The sequence below is a fragment of the Lampetra fluviatilis genome, chromosome 61, assembly GCF_964198595.1.
Source record: "Lampetra fluviatilis chromosome 61, kcLamFluv1.1, whole genome shotgun sequence".
NCBI classification, from domain to species: Eukaryota; Metazoa; Chordata; class Hyperoartia; order Petromyzontiformes; family Petromyzontidae; genus Lampetra; species Lampetra fluviatilis.
In genome coordinates, this window is record NC_136335.1 from 3,783,082 (window position 1) to 3,803,619 (window position 20,538).

Sequence of the window (20,538 nt, forward strand, 5' to 3'; positions counted from 1 at the left end):
CTACGTGACTTTACCGAAAGAACCAAGAAGACATCTTCTTGTTGTTTCCTCCGATCGTAAAAAAAAATAAAAAAAAACATTTTTTTAAAGACATGGCGGAGAGCATCGCCTTAGCATTACTGTTGGGCGAGTTCGTATCGGACGGCAGCGACGTCGATTTGATGGGCGCCTCTGTAGAGCTGGCGTCCGTCACGAACGTGGCTCTGACAATAGCGGCGGTGGTGGTGGCGGAGCGAGAGGCTCACGATGATGGGAGAAGCCTCCCTGGCCGAGTGCGCTCGTCATACTCGGGAGCCACCTTCAGAGATTTCTACCGGGTTGAGCGTTCGACGTTTCAGGTCCGGACCATCACGCGGTGGTCACGGGTAGATCGTTGTGGTGCTACGATGGCCGCGCGGAGGGGGGGGTGCGATTGTTTGTTGTTAGTTTTTGTTGTTGATATGTCCGGCAGGGGGGTGGTCAACAAGTTACAACAATGAACAATGTAAAGAAAAGTTATGCATTTTTTTGTTTGAAGAAAAATGTTTTCTTTAAGTTGTTTTTTTTTGTTGTTAGTTTTTTGTTGACATGTTCTGCATGGGGATGATCAACAAATGACAATCAATATAAAGAAAAGTTATGCGTTTTTTTGTTTAAATGAAAAATCTTTTCTTGAGGTTGTTTTTTGTTGACATGTCCAGCAGGGGGGTGGTCAACAAATGACAACCAACAATATAAAGAAAAGTTATGCCTTTTTTTGTTTAATGAAAAATCTTTTCTTTCGGTTGTTTTTTTTTGTATTTGTTGTTAGTTTTGTGTTGACAGATGTCCTGCATGGAGATGATCAACAAATGACAACAACCAACAATACAAAGAAAAGTTGTGCATTTTTTCGTTTAAAGAAAATTATTTTTCTTTAGGTTGTGTTTGTGTTGGTTGATAGTTTTTTGTTGTTGACATGTCCGGCAGGGGGGTGGTCAACACATGACAACAATCAACAATACAAAGAAAAGTTTTGTATTTTTTTGTTTAAAGAAAAATAATTTTCTTTACGGTGTTTTTTTTTGTTGGTTGCTAATTTTGTGTTGACAGATGTTCTGCATGACGATGGTCAACAAACGACAACCAACAATACAAAGAAAAGTTATGAATTTTTTCGTTTAAAGAAAATTATTTTTCTTTAGGTTTTGTTTGTGTTGGTTGTTAGTTTTTTTGTTGACATGTCCTGCATGGGGATGATCAACAAATGACAACAACAAATAATACAAAGAAAAGTTATGAATTTTTTCGTTTAAAGAAAATTATTTTTCTTTAGGTTTTGTTTGTGTTGATTGTTAGTTTTTTTTGTTGACAGATGTCCTGCATGGAGATGGTCAACAAACGACAACCAACAATACAAAGAAAAGTTATGAATTTTTTCGTTTAAAGAAAATTATTTTTCTTTAGGTTTTGTTTGTGTTGGTTGTTAGTTTTTTTTGTTGACAGATGTCCTGCATGGGGATGATCAACAAATGACAACAATACAAAGAAAAGTTGTGCATTTTTTTGTTTAATTAAATTTTTTTTGAAGTCTCCTCAGCTGTACGCGGATGGATTCGACGGACGAAATTTTGACGAATATAAAGTATCGAGATTTGTTTTCACAATTTTTAAGGGCCCACCCCACCCCCGCTTCCTCTTTGTTGTGTGTACATTGTGTGGAACTTCTTTCGCACCGTACGTTTCCAACCGTGCTCATCGGAGGTGCAGTGTTGAGTCTGAGTTGTGTTAGTATATGGGCAGTGTTGAGTCTATGGGTAGTGTTAAGTCTATGAGCAGTGTTGAGTCTATGAGCAGTGTTGAGTCTATGGGTAGTGTTGAGTCTATGGGCAGTGTTGAGTCTATGGGTAGTGTTGAGTCTATGAGCAGTGTTGAGTCTATGAGCAGTGTTGAGTCTATGGGCAGTGTTGAGTCTATGGGCAGTGTTGAGTCTATGGGTAGTGTTGAGTCTATGAGCAGTGTTGAGTCTATGAGCAGTGTTGAGTCTATGGGTAGTGTTGAGTCTATGGGCAGTGTTGAGTCTATGAGCAGTGTTGAGTCTATGGGTAGTGTTGAGTCTATGGGCAGTGTTGAGTCTATGGGTAGTGTTGAGTCTATGGGTAGTGTTGAGTCTATGGGTAGTGTTGAGTCTATGGGTAGTGTTGAGTCTATGGGCAGTGTTGAGCCTCTGGGCAGTGTTGAGTCTATGGGTAGTGTTGAGTCTATGGGCAGTGTTAGTCTATGGGCAGTGTTGAGTCTATGGGCAGTGTTGAGTCTATGGGCAGTGTTGAGTCTATGGGTAGTGTTGAGTCTATGGGCAGTGTTAGTCTATGGGCAGTGTTGAGTCTATGGGCAGTGTTGAGTCTATGGGCAGTGTTGAGTCTATGGGTAGTGTTGAGTCTATGGGCAGTGTTAGTCTATGGGCAGTGTTGAGTCTATGGGCAGTGTTGAGTCTATGGGTAGTGTTGAGTCTATGGGTAGTGTTGAGTCTATGGGTAGTGTTAGTCTATGGGCAGTGTTGAGTCTATGGGTAGTGTTGAGTCTATGGGTAGTGTTAGTCTATGGGCAGTGTTGAGTCTATGGGCAGTGTTGAGTCTATGGGTAGTGTTGAGTCTATGGGCAGTGTTGAGTCTATGGGTAGTGTTGAGTCTATGGGCAGTGTTGAGTCTATGGGCAGTGTTGAGTCTATGGGCAGTGTTGAGTCTATGGGCAGTGTTGAGTCTATGGGTAGTGTTGAGTCTATGGGCAGTGTTGAGTCTATGGGCAGTGTTAAGTCTATGGGCAGTGTTGAGTCTATGGGCAGTGTTGAGTCTATGGGTAGTGTTGAGTCTATGGGCAGTGTTGAGTCTATGGGCAGTGTTGAGTCTATGGGCAGTGTTGAGTCTATGGGTAGTACGTACGTAGGTTAATCGTTGGTGCGAGGCTATGCTTGTATCTGCCCCGATGCAACTACATGGTTAGGGTTGAACAGCCTGTGTTAATATTAAGAATACTGTACAGCAATGCGACTGGAAATTAGAGTTGGCCGTGACCGGGAATCAAACTCGGGTCGCCGGGTTCGTAACGCAGCGCGTGAACCGCTATACTACCACACACGTACAACAACAACAACACAGATACCCTTAAACTATTGGGGCAAGTGCTGTTAGCGAGTAGCACCTATGAAGGCCGGAACGGCACACGAGGGGTGCCTTTGTCTCCCTAGTGCCGATGTTTACACACCGCACCAGGTACTCATTTGAGGCTGAGTCGACCTAGGGGAGGCCAAGGACCGGTTCAGATAATCGTCACTGGCATTGGCCGTGAGCGGGAAATCGAACTCGGGTCGCAGGGTTCGCAGCGCGCTAACCGCTGCGCCACCGCTCCCCACTGCACAAACACACCCACCCGTACCTTGAATACACCTTTGAAATTATCTTTCCACTCGTATCGCCGTTACGATAACGCCGTAGCCATGGAGTCAACATTGGGGGGGACCAAATCTTCCTGGGGGTCCCCCCCCCAGAAAAAAAAAATCTAAATTAGAAAACGAATTTCCTGCCGAAAATTTTAAAAAATGCACTAACACAGGATGGACTTATTTTTTTTTTTACAATAATGTCTAATAGTGTATTGTATTACATTTCTCTGTTTTTTTCTTGTTTCATTGTATGCAATGGCAGAAATTAGGGATTAATAAAGTACAACCATAACCACAATCAAATAAACAGAAATCTATTTGATAGCAATATATTGGGTGGGACATTTTGAGCATATTTGAACATTGCAGGGGGATGTGTGTCCCCCAATTTCTATAATAATTACGGCCTTGCGATAACCCCATTTGTCCTGTTGTCTTCATCGCAGACTCTGTGCGAGCGTTTGGCGCCACAATTCGCGAACAGAAGCGTGGGCATGGAAAAGAAAATCCTGTGCTCCCTTTGGCTGCTGGGCAACCAGGAGTCGTTTCAAGACGTCGCCAAGCGCTTCGGGATGGGAAAAGGAACGTTGCACTACGTGTTCCGCAGCGTAGCGCAGGCTCTCTCCAAGTGCCAAGCGGAGGCCATTCAGTGGCCCTCCGTCGACCAGTTGGCCAACGTCGCCAAAGGATTTCGAGACAAAAGCGGATTTCCCGGCGTGGTCGGAGCTCTGGGCGGAACGCACGTCCCCATTCGCGGACCGCCGTCGTGCAGGAACGCGTACGTCAACAGGAGCGGCTTTCCCAGCATTCACCTGCAAGCGGTTTGCGACAGCAGCCTGAGGTTCCTGGACGTAGACACGGGGCGGCCGGGATCCACGGAGGGTGCCGAGGCTCTGAGGAAGAGCTCGCTGTGGAGTCGCCTCGAGGGGCTAAACACGATGGACTACCACCTGCTGGCGGACTCGGCATACCCACTGGAGACTTTCCTCTTATCGCCGTACAGAGACGACGGACATCTCAGCGAGCTTCAGAGGAACTACAACGAGGTCCACGGCTCAGTGAGGGCGGACATCGAGAGAGCTTTTGGGCTACTCAGGCGCAAGTGGAGGAGGCTCAAGTACCTCGACATGACGGCGGTCGCTCACATCCCAGCCGTTATCAGTGCCGCGTGCGTGCTTCACAATTTCTTGATCAACATCGAGAGGTTGAGCGGGGATGAGACGGACCCGGAGACAGAGCCGGAGACGCACGACGACGATGGAAATCCAGGATGCGCTAACCAGGACGTTGACCCGACTGCTGCGAGTAAAAGAGATGGCATTGCTCGTACGTTGGCCACGACTCCATTCAGAACTTCGAGAACCAGCCCCGAGTAAAATCTTGCAAATGTTGTAAATGATGCACTTGGGTGGAATTCATTGAAAAGCAGTCGGCGATCGATGAACCAGCACTCACCGATTCGTGTGTACGTGTGTATGTTGAAACTCTTTTGCACCACGTAGCCAACCGTGCTAATTGGAGGTGCGGGGGAAGGACAACAGATTAAACACAGCAGCGGTCAGTCGCCTCCACGTTTCCCTTCCCTTTTATCGCTACGACGTACGTCGCAGCGAGGTCGTCACTCGGACGAGTCAGCGCGGGACAAGAAGTAAACTATAAACTAAACCATACTGTTTGGTTCTTTCGGTAAAGTCACGTAGGTAGAAAATTAATAGATCACGACGTTTCGATCGCAACGCAAGCAACCGTCATCAGGTGAGACAAACACAGCAGCAGAACTGCTGACGTAGGAGAAAGAGCTGCTGCAACAAGGTTATATATGATTTTGGTGGGCCCAACCCAAGGGTAAGTGGGCGGAGCTAGAGAAGGAATGTGTACGTAAATGTAAGAGAACACGTTCCTTCGGAGTGGGCAGGTAGGAACTTGGTTGGACAGCGCATTCGTGCATGACAGACAAATATGCACGACGGACAAATAATCCCTGGTGGGCAGTGTGGAACCTGTTGTTCCTACCTGTATAAAAGATAACTTGACTTGAGGTAGCCAGGCAGCCAGCCAGGTAGCCAGCCCTCTTAACTATTGGCCCCTCCCCCTTGCTTAGGCCCCTCCCTTTAACCCCCCCCCCCCCCTCAGGCCCCTCTCTTGACTCCCCCCTTCCTTAGGCCCCTCCCCTGACCCTCCTCCCTTAGGCCCCTCCCCTCTCCGTATCCGGCAGTAAGTCTCCACCAATCAAAGAGCTGTTTATATTATATATTATCTATGCACGACAGACAGACAAAAAATCCCTGGTGGGCAGTGTGGAACATATTGTTCCTTCCTGTAACACTTACCCTTGGGTTGGGCCCACCAAAATCATATATAACCTTCTTCTTGGTTCTTTCGGTAAAGTCACGTAGAAAGGAAATAATAAAAAATTTTTTATTATGTTTTATTATTTATAAATTATTTTATAGTGTTTTATTTTTATTATTTCCCTTCTACGTGACTTTACCAAAAGAACCAAGAAGATGAATCCCTGCAGTCACGAAAGCTTTAAATCGAAACATATATAACCTTGTTGCAGCAGCTCTTTCTCCTACGTCAGCAGTTCTGCTGCTGTGTTGTTTCACCCGATGACGGTTGCTTGCGTTGCGATCGAAACGTCGTGATCTATTTTCTCTACCTACGTGACTTTACCGAAAGAACCAAAGAGTATGGATTCCTGCAGTCACGAAAGCTTAAAATCAAGATTATAAACGAAACTATTTGCATTTTACGAGGTAAGGGCCCATCGAGCTGTATCGCTCTTTTTGAGCAGCGACCTGGCCACAAATGACAGAGCAACGAAGCGGCTTATCACGTGGAAATGTCTAGCAGCCAAATACTCTTAAAGCACACATTCATTCTAAATTTGGAGGGAAAAAACAGGAGGACCCAAAGAAAAATCCACGGGGAGAAAGACACGCAAACTCCAAATATACAGCAGGCATTGTCGAGGGTCGGGATCGAATGCACGAACTCCTGTATACCTGGCGAGGTAGTTAACATCTCGTCACCATGGCGGTCGGGGTCCTAACGGTATCGGGAGGCTTTCATGCGGCGTTATATTGACAAGGAACCATAGCAAGCAGTCCTTCAGGTACACAGAGCGGAGAAGCCACGGACATGAACCCGAGGAGGTATGAAGCCGATTTAAAGCTTTCGTGACTGCAGGGATTCATCTTCTTGGTTCTTTCGGTAAAGTCACGTAGAAGGGAATTAATAAAATAATGAAAATGAAACATACTAAAATAAAAAAATAATGTAAATTAAATATAAATCTTTTCGATTTAAAACTTTCGTGACTGCAGGGATTCATCTTCTTGGTTCTTTCGGTAAAGTCACGTAGAAGGGAATTAATAAAATAATGAAAATGAAATATACTGAAATAAAAAAATAAAAATGTAAATAAAATATAAATCTTTTCGATTTAAAGCTTTCGTGACTGCAGGGATTCATCTTCTTGGTTCTTTCGGTAAAGTCACGTAGAAGGGAAATAATAAAAATAAAACATAATAAAATTCAATTCTCACGACGTTTCGGCCACAATGCAAGCAGCCGTCCTCAGGTGAAGAACAGAACAAGACGCTGTCTTTCCGACAGCCCTGTTCTTCACCTGAGGACGGCTGCTTGCGTTGTGGCCGAAACGTCGTGAGAATTGTATTTTATTGTTTTATTTTCATTATTTTATTATTTCCCTTCGACGTGACTTTACCGAAAGAACCAAGAAGAGGTATGAAGCCGTGTAGAACACCCGAGCACATTGAGAACCATTTACCTTTCACGGTTTTAAAACAACAGTTCGTGCACCTGAATATCCGCACGCTGATCCATTCATAGATACCCCAACTGATGTCGAACGCCAAATTGGACCGAATGCTGTCGTATGGATGTTGAACTTCTTTTACGCAGTACTTGGCGGCCAACCTTACTAATCGGAGTTGTGGAGGAAGGATAAAATGATTGTAGGACAAGTTAAAAGACTTGCTTGGAAGCATACGTAGAGAGTTTTAAATAAAATGCAGTTTGCTCTATAAAGTCTCGTTATTTCAGCGGTGTACCTATAAATGGATCGCCGTGTATGAAATTGCGATAATGCCCAAGAGTTAAATCCATGCAATGCGAGCGGTTACAACGACACTTCTTTATTTACCAATTGAAAAACATTTGTTCATACGCAGTAACTCCGTCAAAATACCAAACACTTCATACAAGGCCAGATGTCGCAACCGGGTAACTGATACCCGTACCCTACCCGATACCCGGCTACCCGTACCCGGCCAGATACGGGTACGGGTATCCGTTTGCGACCCTGGTGCGGCCGGGTACGGGTACGGGTAGGCCGTGAGTCACTGCCGAGTCACCGTTTGTCACTCATTTCGGGTAGGGTACGGGTAGGGAACGGGTACCCGTACCCGACCCTGGTGCGGCCGGGTACGGGTACGGGTAAGGAATCAAAACCCGTTTGCGACCTCTGTACAAGGCTTTCTTGCACAGCACAGCGGCGTAGCTATCCTGAGTGTGCAGGCACTGCAGCTGCACCAGGGGCCATAGTGGACTCGTCATTGCATTCCTTGCACCAGGGCCGACGCCAACCACTCGCTTAACACCTCTCCCATTTCAAATAACTCAAGTCATTCATTCACCGAAGTCATATGTACGTTGAACTTCTTTCGCACCGTACGTAGCCAACCGTGATCATTGGAGGCGCGGGGGAAGGACAACGAACTAAAAGACAAAAAGCAGTTTCTAGACGACGGTTTTAAAGTGCGTGGCTCCGGTGGCTTCCTGTCGGAAGGAAGCGCACCTGAAAGCGCCGCGCACAATGCAGTTGACCGTCTTTGTTCGATGGCTCAGTCAAAAGCCGCTTGCGAGGATGACCGGAATCTGCGCCGTGATTAACGCTTCTTGAGATCGGCAAGGAATTGTGGTTCGTTTGTGGCAAGCACTGTGTGAATGAGTGCAACCTTGTGATGACGTTATTCGTTCGGCAAACCAGAAGCCAATGCAGCTCAGCGAGCACTGGACGAACCACGGTCGGATCTTGCAGTACCCGTGACGACACGTGACGCTGCGGCTTGGTAACTTGGTAATGTTTTTGATCGTGTTTAACTCTTCATTGTCACTGCGCACTTATTAAATCGCAGTCCTTAGCCTTAGAAAACTGGTGCCCAGGAAAACTGAAGGTAGTACACTCCTCTGCCGACAACCAGCTCTTTATTCTTGGTTCTTTCGGTAAAGTCACGTAGAAGGGAAATAATAAAATAATAAAAATAAAATTCTCACGACGTTTCGGCCACAACACAAGCAGCCGTCCTCAGGTGAAGCCAGCGCTGTCTTTCAGACAGCTCTGTCTGCTTGTGTTGCGGCCGAAACGTCGTGAGAATTTTATGTTTTATTGTTATTATTTTATTATTTCCCTTCTACGTGACTTTACCGAAAGAACCAAGGAGATGAATCCCTGCAGTCACGAAAGCTTCAAATCGAAATTTAACCACCTGTTTGCTGTCTCTTGTTATCGGTCGTGTATCGCGGTGTGCGTCACATGACACAGCGGACTGCTGCTCATTTGTGTTGTGTACGTACGTACATTGAACTTCTTTCGCACGATGTAGCCAACCGTCCCAATCGGAGGCGCAGTGTTGAGTCTATGGGCAGTGTTGAGTCTATGGGCAGTGTTGAGTCTATGGGCAGTGTTGAGTCTATGGGCAGTGTTGAGTCTATGGGCAGTGTTGAGTCTATGGGCAGTGTTGAGTCTATGGGCAGTGTTGAGTCTATGGGCAGTGTTGAGTCTATGGGCAGTGTTGAGTCTATGGGCAGTGTTGAGTCTATGGGCAGTGTTGAGTCTATGGGCAGTGTTGAGTCTATGGGCAGTGTTGAGTCTATGGGCAGTGTTGAGTCTATGGGCAGTGTTGAGTCTATGGGCAGTGTTGAGTCTATGGGCGGTGTTGAGTCTATGGGCGGTGTTGAGTCTATGGGCGGTGTTGAGTCTATGGTGCAGTGTTAGAGTCTGTGGGTAGTGTTGAGTCTATGGGCAGTGTTGAGTGTATGGTGCAGTGTTGAGTCTGTGGGTAGTGTTGAGTCTATGGGCAGTGTTGAGTCTATGGTGCAGTGTTGAGTCTGTGGGTAGTGTTGAGTCTATGGGCAGTGTTGAGTCTATGGGCAGTGTTGAGTCTATGGGTAGTGTTGAGTCTATGGGTAGTGTTGAGTCTATGGGCAGTGTTGAGTCTATGGGCAGTGTTGAGTCTATGGGCAGTGTTGAGTCTATGGGCAGTGTTGAGTCTATGGGCAGTGTTGAGTCTATGGGTAGTGTTGAGTCTATGGGCGGTGTTGAGTCTATGGGCGGTGTTGAGTCTATGGGCAGTGTTGAGTCTATGGGTAGTGTTGAGTCTATGGGCAGTGTTGAGTCTGTGGGTAGTGTTGAGTCTATGGGCAGTGTTGAGTCTATGGTGCAGTGTTGAGTCTGTGGGTAGTGTTGAGTCTATGGGCAGTGTTGAGTCTATGGGCAGTGTTGAGTCTGTGGGTAGTGTTGAGTCTATGGGCAGTGTTGAGTCTATGGTGCAGTGTTGAGTCTATGGGTAGTGTTGAGTCTATGGGTAGTGTTGAGTCTATGGGCAGTGTTGAGTCTATGGGCAGTGTTGAGTCTATGGGCAGTGTTGAGTCTATGGGCAGTGTTGAGTCTATGGGCGGTGTTGAGTCTATGGGCGGTGTTGAGTCTATGGGCAGTGTTGAGTCTATGGGAATTGTGTATGTGGAACTTCTTTCGTAACATGCATAGCCAACCGTGCCAATCGGAGGCGCGGATGTGGTTTGACCAACCGTACTTGCGGTTTGAGATATCTTCACGGGCACACCGGTTTCATTACTCGCTCTGCTCCTCACTCGTCGGTGACTTGAGTCGCCGTTACCGCACAAAACCAATAACTTTTAAGAAGCAATAACAATATATATGTAGACGAATGATCCTTGCGTCTTCACCTCCATCCTGCGTGGACAATGTACATGTGTGTTGCATGATTGATGTTTTTGTTTTATTCAGGCCCGCCCCCACCCCACCGTTACCCCAGATAATTAACCCTTTCCCATTCCGATGACGTGGCTGCACGTCATCGGTTTTCCTTCCAATGACAATATTTAAAATGCGATTTCTTCATCGGTACGTCTTCCCCGAGGCTCCCACAAGGCCACACGGGAGGGCGTGTGGCACAGTTTGGCGCCGACCATCGTAGAGTGTGGCGGTCGTGCCGCTGCGGTTCTCTGCGGCGAGTGCGATGTCTTTAAAGACAGCGGCGAAACTGCTACTACGCCTCTCTAAATAAAATGAACGCTGAACCAGTTGCACGTTCCGAGATTCGGCGGTGAACGGGACCCCCAACCCTGCAACTTGCAGACTTCTCGGAACGGGAAAGGGGTTAAACGAGCTGACCGTAGGCGTACACCTTGTAATGCGCGCGTAAAAAACTGCGAAACCCGTGTAAAGATCTCCGTACATTTCCAGTTCTCCCTCGCGGCTTTGCGTCTTTGGGTGGCCATCCTACCACCTTCCCATCACCGCTAGAGCCAGGCCCTGTTACATACGGAGCGCCCCTAGCGCCCGCCATCGGGACACGAGCCTCCTCCGACCTACTGCTGTCGATGTCTCACGCTACCGACGCGTCAACGGGCCGTTCTACCGGGCGTCCGTGTAGCCGCCGCTGCCCGTCCGCGTGGCCCTGGCGGTGATCTTGGGCCGCAGCATCGCCAGGCTGATGAGGATGGCCTCCTGTGAGCGGCACGCGGTCCCACACAAGAAACAGCGTCGGCACGATTAGAAACTATTCAGGCGTGTTTTACTGGTAGGAACGAAGTGGACCAGACCACCAATAGATTAATGAGTCCGTCCGTCCGTCCGACTGTCCGTCTGTCCGACAAGATGGCCGCCCGCTCCCCCTGCGATCCGTGAACTAAATGAACTAAACAAGATGGCCGTCGCATCCGGCGCAGCCAATGACATCGCCTGTTGCAATCCTTGCTCTGTGGGCGCGCGAGTCAGTGGGGAGGGGGGTGTGGACGTCATCGCTCACCCCCCATGCACAAATCATTTTCTTTTTAACTCCTCTATACCCGGTCGATATCCCTGTACCGGTATTAGTATTATTCCTACCAGCCCACCCCGCAGGGTCCTGTTATATAATCTATTACATTGGTTTAACGGGTAAGGCCCACTGAGCTGTATAGGTATTTTTCCGAAGCGACCTGGCTGTCACAAATGATAGCTCAACGAAGTGGCTTATCGCGTGGAAATGTAGAGCAGCCAAACGCTCTAAAATGCGCGACGTCGATTCTAAATGTGATGGGTAAAACCAGAGGACCCGGAAAAAAATCCACGCGACCACAGGGAGAGAGACACGCAAACTACAAATATACAGCAGCAGGCATCAGGGTCGGGATCGAACCCACGACCCCCTGCATACCAGGCGAGGTAGTCAACATCTCTCCACCAAAGCGCTGTTTGATGACTTATTTAGCAGCACGCGGTGCTGAAACCACGATTTGCTGAATTCAGTCACCACCGGTTGGATCACTCGCTTCCCCGGGGGGGAATGGTGACGTCAACGCTGAATCCATTGCCCCCCAGCCACTTAGGCCATACACATAACATCGATGGACTGATGATAAACAGCCCTTTATACAATCCACTTTAATTAACCTCAAGTACATTACCGCAGTACAGGGGTATACATAGGCTATAGAGTTCAAAAGCACGTGCATTCATCATGACCCGTCGGCAAATCTGAATAGTAAGTATTTTTTGATAATTGTTTTTTTACCCTTCTATCTGGCAACAAAACTGACACCTTTTTTACAAGGAGTCATGTTTGCATAGACCACAATACCTGCAGTCGTAATGCAAACATAAAACACAACTCTGAAAATGTGTGCACTGTCCTTGAAGTTGATTGGTCCACACCCGAGACAGCTTTCCTTAGAGCCTAGTCTCACCAATTATCATATTTTTTACTGGCAAATGAGGTTCCAATGGTGTAAATGCTTACCCCGAGCTCTCATACTCTGATGGTGCATTGTCTTTGAGTTGTGCGCCTTTTGGCGTCATCTGGTCCAACACCATGTGAGACTAGGCTCTAAGGAAAGCTGTCTCGGGTGTGGACCAATCAACTTCAAGGACAGTGCAACATACATTATCAGAGTTGTGTGTTTTGTTTGCATTATGACTGCAGGTATTGTGGTCTATGCAAACATGACTCCTTGTAAAAAAGGTGTCAGTTTTGTTGCCAGATAGAAGGGTAAAAAAACAATTATCATATTTTTTACTGGCAAATGAGGTTCCAATGGTGTAAGTATTTTTTGTCGTGCAGTAGCGTTGCGTGGCTGGCAATGACCCGCGCCACCACCGCCACCGAACACCACCCGGCTGGCGGCGAAACATTATCGCGTATTCGGCTTTGCCAGGCCGGCCGTGGCACTGCAGGCCGCATCGAGGCCTCACCTCGGTACGGATGGTGCGGCTCGCCTGGCCGGGGCAGGTATTGAGGTAGAGGTGGAAGAGGAGGCTCGGCTCGGCGACGCGAAGCCTCCGGTCGCTCGCCAGGCTCGACTCCAGCCCCTGCAGCCCGCCAAACACCAGCAGCAGGTGCCTGTGAGGTTGTCAAAGACAAAGATCCCCCCGTCAGGTGTAGCCTTAATAGACTGGCGGGGCGAGTGCTGTTAGCGAGGAGCAGTTTTATGAAAGACACACGTCCAAGCGAAATAAAAAAAATGTATTTCGTCCTGACACAGCAGTTAACGGGTCGGCTTTCACACTGCTAATCAAATACTTGATAAAGACACGCTGGATAGCCACCCACCACCACCACCCACCACCACCACCCACCACCACCACCCACCACCGCCACCCACCACCGCCACCCATCACTGCCAACCATCACCACCACCCATCACTGCCACCCACCACCGCCACCCACCACCACCACCCACCACCGCCACCCACCACCACCACCCACCACCACCACCCACCACCACCACCCACCACCGCCACCCATCACCACCACCCACCACCACCCATCCACCGCCACCACCCACCACCACCACCCACCACCGCCACCCACCACCACCACCCATCACTGCCAACCATCACCACCATCCATCCACCGCCACCCATCCATCACTGCCAACCATCACCACCACCCATCCACCGCCACCACCCACCACCACCACCGCCACCCATCACCACCCATCCATCACCACCACCCATCCACCGCCACCCACCACCACCACCCATCACTGCCAACCATCACCACCACCCACCACCACCACCCACCACCACCACCCATCACTGCCAACCATCACCACCACCCATCACTGCCAACCATCACCACCACCCACCACCCACCCACCACCACCACCCACCACCACCACCCACCACCACCACCCACCACCACCACCCACCACCACCACCCACCACCACCACCCATCACTGCCAACCATCACCACCACCCACCCACCACCACCACCAACCACCACCACCCACCACCACCACCCACCACCACCACCCATCACTGCCAACCATCACCACCACCCATCACTGCCAACCATCACCACCACCCACCACCCACCCACCACCACCACCCACCACCACCACCCACCACCACCACCCACCACCACCACCCATCACTGCCAACCATCACCACCACCCACCCACCACCACCACCCACCACCGCCACCCACCACCGCCACCCATCACTGCCAACCATCACCACCACCCAACCACCGCCACCACCCACCACCGCCACCCATCACCACCCACCACCACCACCCACCACCGCCACCCATCACTGCCAACCATCACCCACCACCACCACCCACCACCACCACCCACCACCACCACTACCACCCATCACCACCACCCACCACCACCACCCACCACCACCCATCCACCACCACCACCACCACCACCCATCCACCACCACCACCACCCACCACCACCACCACCACCACCCATCACCCGCAGCAGCAGCAGCGTTACCTGAATGGAGGGAGGCTCACATCGTCCACGCTCGCCCCCCTCTCCGACGTGCCGATGGTCAGGTCGTAGCCGCCCTTGAACGGACACTCGGTGAACACATCGCCTGCAGGGGAAATCCGTTTAAAGACAAAAACGCAGTGACAGCACTGTGAGCGACTTTTTATTTTACCGTCTTAAAGGGCCACTGGGGTATATAAGAGCTCTTTTTCAGAAGCGACCTGGCCACAACTAATATCTCAACCAAATGGCTTATCACAGATACATTTATAGCAGTTGCCAAATACTCTAAACGCGCGTTGTATGTATGTACCTTGAACTTCTCATTGCCACCGCACAAAGCCAACCGTCTAAGTCTATGGGCAGTGTTGAGTATATGGGTAGTGTTGAGTTTATGTGCAGTGTTGAGTATATGGACAGTGTTGAGTATATGGGTAGTGTTGAGTCTATGGGTAGTGTTGAGTCTATGGGCAGTGTTGAGTATATGGGCAGTGTTGAGTCTATGGGCAGTGTTGAGTCTATGGGTAGTGTTGAGTCTATGGGCAGTGTTGAGTATATGGGCAGTGTTGAGTCTATGGGCAGTGTTGAGTCTATGGGTAGTGTTGAGTCTATGGACAGTGTTGAGTCTATGGGCAGTGTTGAGTCTATGGACAGTGTTGAGTCTATGGACAGTGTTGAGTCTATGGGCAGTGTTGAGTCTATGGGTAGTGTTGAGTCTATGGACAGTGTTGAGTCTATGGGCAGTGTTGAGTCTATGGGCAGTGTTGAGTCTATGGACAGTGTTGAGTCTATGGGCAGTGTTGAGTCTATGGGTAGTGTTGAGTCTATGGGCAGTGTTGAGTCTATGGACAGTGTTGAGTCTATGGGCAGTGTTGAGTCTATGGGCAGTGTTGAGTCTATGGACAGTGTTGAGTCTATGGGCAGTGTTGAGTCTATGGACAGTGTTGAGTCTATGGGCAGTGTTGAGTCTATGGACAGTGTTGAGTCTATGGGCAGTGTTGAGTCTGTGGGCAGTGTTGGTCTATGGGCAGTGTTGAGTCTATGGGCAGTGTTGAGTCTATGGGCAGTGTTGAGTCTATGGGCAGTGTTGAGTCTATGGGCAGTGTGTAGTATGTCAAACTTCTCTTTCGCACCGTAATATGTCCAACTGGTGGTACTAGTGCCCGCACTCACCGAGCCCCGACGCCAGCCGCACCGTGTAGCCCCAGTAGATCCCCGCCCGCGTGCGCGGGACGTGCGGCGCCACCACCCTCCCTGCCGACGTTCACACGCGGAACAAATCGTCAGCGCGGTGGGGGGGGGGGGGGGTGGGAGGGGGCGGTGGGGGGGGGGCGATCCGCTCGACGTGCTCGGGGGAAGCGTGCGGCGCGTCGTTCGCCGTGATGTCCGACGTTCCGCTCCGCGAGCCGAAATGAATTCAGTTCCCGAAGACGCTTTAGAACCGCCTTTTGCATTTCTTTAGCCAAACGCTTTTTGCGTTTGGCTTGTCGTCCTTCCGCCGCACCTCCGATTAGCAAGGTTGGCTACACATGCCTCGATGGAAAGTTGGAACGTACGTACATACAATGCAAGCGCGGTTAAATCCACAACACGGAGGGTCCACCCATCGCGTGAGCGTGCGTGCGCGTGTGTGAGCGTGCGTGCATGCGTCTCGTTTGCCAACCGACCCGCGCTGTTGCCCTCCATCTGCACGGTGACTCTCGTGCCAGGCTGTAGTTTCCTGTCGATCGTCACCTCCTACCGGGACGAGACACAATTCACCCACACAATTCACCGACACAATTCACCCACACAATCCACTGACACAATTCACCGACACAATCCACCCACACAATTCACCGACACAATCCACCCACACAATTCACCGACACAATTCACCGACACAATTCACCGACACAATCCACCGACACAATCCACCCACACAATTCACTGACACAATTCACCAACACAATCCACCCACACAATTCACCGACACAATTCACCCACACAATTCACCCACACAATCCACCCACACAATCCACCGACACAATTAACCGACACAATTCACCCACACAGTCCACCCACAAAATTCACCGACACAATTCACCCACACAATTCACCCACACAATTCACCCACACAATTCACCGACACAATTCACCCACACAATTCACCGACACAATCCACCCACACAATCCACCCACAAAATTCACCCACACAATCCACCCACAAAATTCAACTGTGTGTTTTATGTAACATCCAACTGGGACTGCATCTAAAGACTGTGCAGTACAACACTTATTTTTTACAGAGCGTTTATGTGTGACCAAATGTCATGTTACTGTACAGAAACCGTGGCCAATTTTAAGTGTGTGTGCGAGTGTGTTAGTCTGTCTGTGTGTGAGCACTGGGGAGCGGTGGCACAGTGGTTAGTGCATTGCGCTATGAACTTGGCGACCCGAGTTACATTCCCTTTCTCAGCCAGCATTGGTGGCGAATATCTGAACTGGTCCTGGGCCTCTCCTAGGTTCACTCAGCCGTAAATAATCACTCGGTGCAGTGAATAAACATCACCCATGAGGAGATAAAGGTGGTGTTGTACGGGGCTTTTGAGGTGGTCGCGATCAGGACTTGTTCAAGGCTACATGGGGGATCTTTGTCTGTGTATGTATGTTGAACTTCTTTCGCACCATACGTAGCAAACCGTGCTAATCGGAAGGCGCGCTGGGGGGAGGACAACAAAATAAACGCACAAAGTTTCCGATCCAGATAGCTCCAGTGGCTTCCCGTCGCCGCTTAGGTGTGCGAGTGGCGGGAGCTATGGATGGACGAGTGGCAGAGGTCGCAAACGGGTTTTGATTCCTTACCCGTACCCGTACCCGGCCGCACCAAGGTCACGTATGGGTACCCGTACCCGGCCGGGTACTGGTACCCGTACGCTACCCGTACCCGTACCCTACCCAAAATGAGTGACAAACGGTGACTCACCAGTGACTCACGGCCTACCCGTACCCGTACCCGGCCGCACCAGGGTCACAAACGGGTACCCGTACCCGGCCGGGTACGGGTAGCCGGGTATCGGGTAGGGTACGGGTATCGGGTACCCGGTTGCGACCTCTGACGAGCGTGGACCACCCCCCCCCTTGCCTTGTAGAGGCCGCAGTTGGCGCTGGCGCTGGCCCCGGGCGCTCCGCGGTGCTCCAGCACGACCCCCTCGCGGTAGGGGCTCTCCTCGTCACGCCGCATGTGGTGAGGGCTGTCCACGGGGTTCAGCAGCCCTAGGCAGCCGCAGGCAGTCACAGGCAGCCGCAGGCAGTCACAGGCAGTCACAGGCAGTCACAGGCAGTCACAGGTAGTCACAGGCAGTCACAGACAGTTACAGGCAGTTACAGGCAGTCCTAGGCAGCCGCAGGCAGTCACAGGCAGTCACAGGCAGTCACAGGCAGTCACAGGCAGCCGGGGTGCGGCACAAGGCAGGCATTAGCCGGGCGGTGGCGTCGGTACCCAAGCTCGCGGCGTGGCCTGTAACCTGGCGCCGTGTGCAGCCAGCGGCGGCAGCAGCGAGGGGTTTGTGGACCACCGCACAGATGTTGGGAAACTCCCTCTCTACCCTTCATCTTCTTGGTTCTTTCAGTAAAGTCAGGTAGAAGGGAAGTAATAAAATAATAAAAATAAAACATAAAATAATTCTCACGACGTTTCGGCCACAACGCAAGCAGCCGTCCTCAGGTGAAGAACAGGTCTGTCGGAAAGACAGCGTCTTTCGTTTCTTTCAGACGCTGTCTTTCCGACAGACCTGTTCTTCACCTGAGGACGGCTGCTTGCGTTGTGGCCGAAACGTCGTGAGAATTATTTTATTATTTCCCTTCTACGTGATGACTTTACCGAAAGAACCAAGAAGATGAATCCCTGCAGTCACGAAAGCTTTCAATCGAAATTTCCCTCTCTACCCGTGGGTGGAGTCCGTATCCTCTGGCTCTGCCAGAAGGCGGTAACCCGGCAAAAACCTGGGCCCCACCTGTTCCATCTGTACGGGAATCGAACATTTCCCCCTCACTCACGTGGGTTTCCTCCCACACGTGTAATCACCCATTAGACGATAATGCCTTCATACAGAGGGGACCGCGAAACTTGGGCAATTGTTGACGCCGGCTCATGGCGTGGCCGCTCTCTCCCAAACTCGTCTTCGGTTCCTCCTCGTGCGAAGAGCGAACGGATACCGTGTGGTGGCGGCGACGTTACAAGGTGACATTGTTATCATTAACTATCACCGCGTCTCTTTTGCCACTGGGGGGGGAAACGAATGGGCGTCGTGTGGCGTGCAGTCCGCAGGTTACCTCCCCCCCCCCAATACCGCCGTCTCACGCTACCGCCACACGGCGATCTCGCGGTACGGACAAGCGAGTTGCTTCGAGAGGCAGCATGCCACAACAGCACCAGCACCTGTTAAAGTCTATACGGGGTGGGGGTCTTTGTGTGCGTTGCAAGTGCTCGAGCCATAGGAGACCATGAACCCTGCCTTGTAGAGGAGTCTGTTGGCTTCGGCGCAAACCAACGAAATAATTTCTACGGCTACCTCCGTTTTTTTTTCCTTCCGCATTTAGAATCAACGTACGTTTAGAGCAGTGGTTCTTAACCTGGGGTGCACGCTGCACCCTCTGGGGGGGTACAAGATGCCCTTTCTGGGGGTGCGAAACAGTGGCCAGATTGTTTCAGAAGGTAAATAATTGAAAACACAAATTAAGCATGGGCATGTAAGCACAACGACTTTGTTTCATCAAACCCGATGTAGTTATTTACATGAAACATGTTGCAGCAAAATATACTAATAGGGTTTTTCCCCTTTTTTCTGGCAACAAAACGGACACCTTTTGCAAGGAATCATACTTACATTAACCACAATACTTGCAGTCAAATGCAAACAAAAAACAATACTCTGAAAATTTATGCATTGTCTTTGAAACTGATTGGTCCACACCAGAGACAGATATTGCAACAAAGGTTAAGAACCGTTGGTTTAGAGTATTCGGCTGCTATACATTTCCATAATCAACGTCTTTGGGTTAGATCGCGTTCGGGTTCATGGTGGAGGGTTACGACACATTTATAAATAACGCGATCTAACCCAAAAACGTTCATCATACATTTCCACATGATGGTAAGCTACTTGGCGGAGCTATCATTTGTGGTCAGGTGGCTTCTGAAAAAGAGCCACATAGCTCAGTGGAGCCTTACCTGGTAACATTAAAAATTAGTTAGTAAGTACATTTATACGCAGGCTTTCGCGACCAATATTATTCACAATCAACGTTGTTGGGTGTTAGATCGCGTTATTTATAAATGTGTCGTAACCCTCCACCACCCGACACGGCCAATCAGTAAAAAAGTGTCACGTTGACAAAAGACAAAATAGTTTGCTGCTTGAGCCCCACCGGTGTGTTGAAGCGCGAAACCACAACATTTACAATTTGAGTAGCACGACGTTTCGCTGCTAATTGCATCCAGCAGTTGAAACGTGAAACCACAACATTTACAATTTGAGTAGCACGACGTTTCGCTGCTAATTGCATCCAGCAGTTGAAGCGTGAAACCACAACATTTACAATCTTTTTTTTGTTGTCTTTTGTCAACGTGACACTTTTTTACTGATTGGCCGTGTCGGGTGGTGGAGGGTTACGACACATTTATAAATAACGTGATCTAACACCCAACAACGTTGATTATGAAGTACATTTATCTTTGTGCTGTCAACAACGTAAAGGTAACTTGTCTATAGCCAAAGATCCCCCGTGTAGCCTTAACAGACTGCTAGGGCAAGTGCTGTTAGCGAGCACCTATGAAAGCTGGCACGGCACACGAGGGGGTGGGTGGCCACCACCACGCCCGGCCGCCTTTGTCTCCCCAAGTGGCGATGTTTATCACACACCGCACAAGGTACTCATCATTTGAGGCCGAGTCGACCTAGAGTAGCCGCAGGACCGGGTCAGATAATCGACACCGGTGTTGACTGCGAGCGGGAATCGAATTCGGCCGGCCGGGTTCGTAGCGCAGCGCGCTAACCGCCACACTACCGCTCCCCATAGAGAGCTCCCATTGTCTAAAGCTCCCATTGTCTAAAGCTCCCAT

The 20,538-nt window shown here is 49.8% G+C and overlaps 1 protein-coding gene across 4 annotated transcripts in view; it reads right to left on the minus strand.

Annotated features, from left to right (window-relative positions):
• Positions 1 to 7,166: 7,166 nt before the first annotated feature.
• The window catches only part of SPOUT1 (SPOUT domain containing methyltransferase 1), a 37,592-nt gene continuing 24,220 nt past the window's right edge, over positions 7,167 to 20,538 (minus strand). For 3 of the 4 annotated variants that reach the window (XM_078881510.1, XM_078881511.1, XM_078881512.1), the window contains exons 8-13: positions 17,560 to 17,690; positions 16,103 to 16,172; positions 15,609 to 15,689; positions 14,439 to 14,541; positions 12,903 to 13,050; positions 9,284 to 11,177 (exon numbers count right to left, since the gene is read on the minus strand). In XM_078881510.1, coding sequence (XP_078737636.1) covers positions 11,085 to 11,177; positions 12,903 to 13,050; positions 14,439 to 14,541; positions 15,609 to 15,689; positions 16,103 to 16,172; positions 17,560 to 17,690 — 626 coding nt within the window. In that variant the 3' untranslated portion in view covers positions 9,284 to 11,084. Of the gene's footprint in view, positions 11,178 to 12,902; positions 13,051 to 14,438; positions 14,542 to 15,608; positions 15,690 to 16,102; positions 16,173 to 17,559; positions 17,691 to 20,538 lie in introns of all 4 variants that reach the window. The other variant, XM_078881513.1, reaches the window with a different exon arrangement.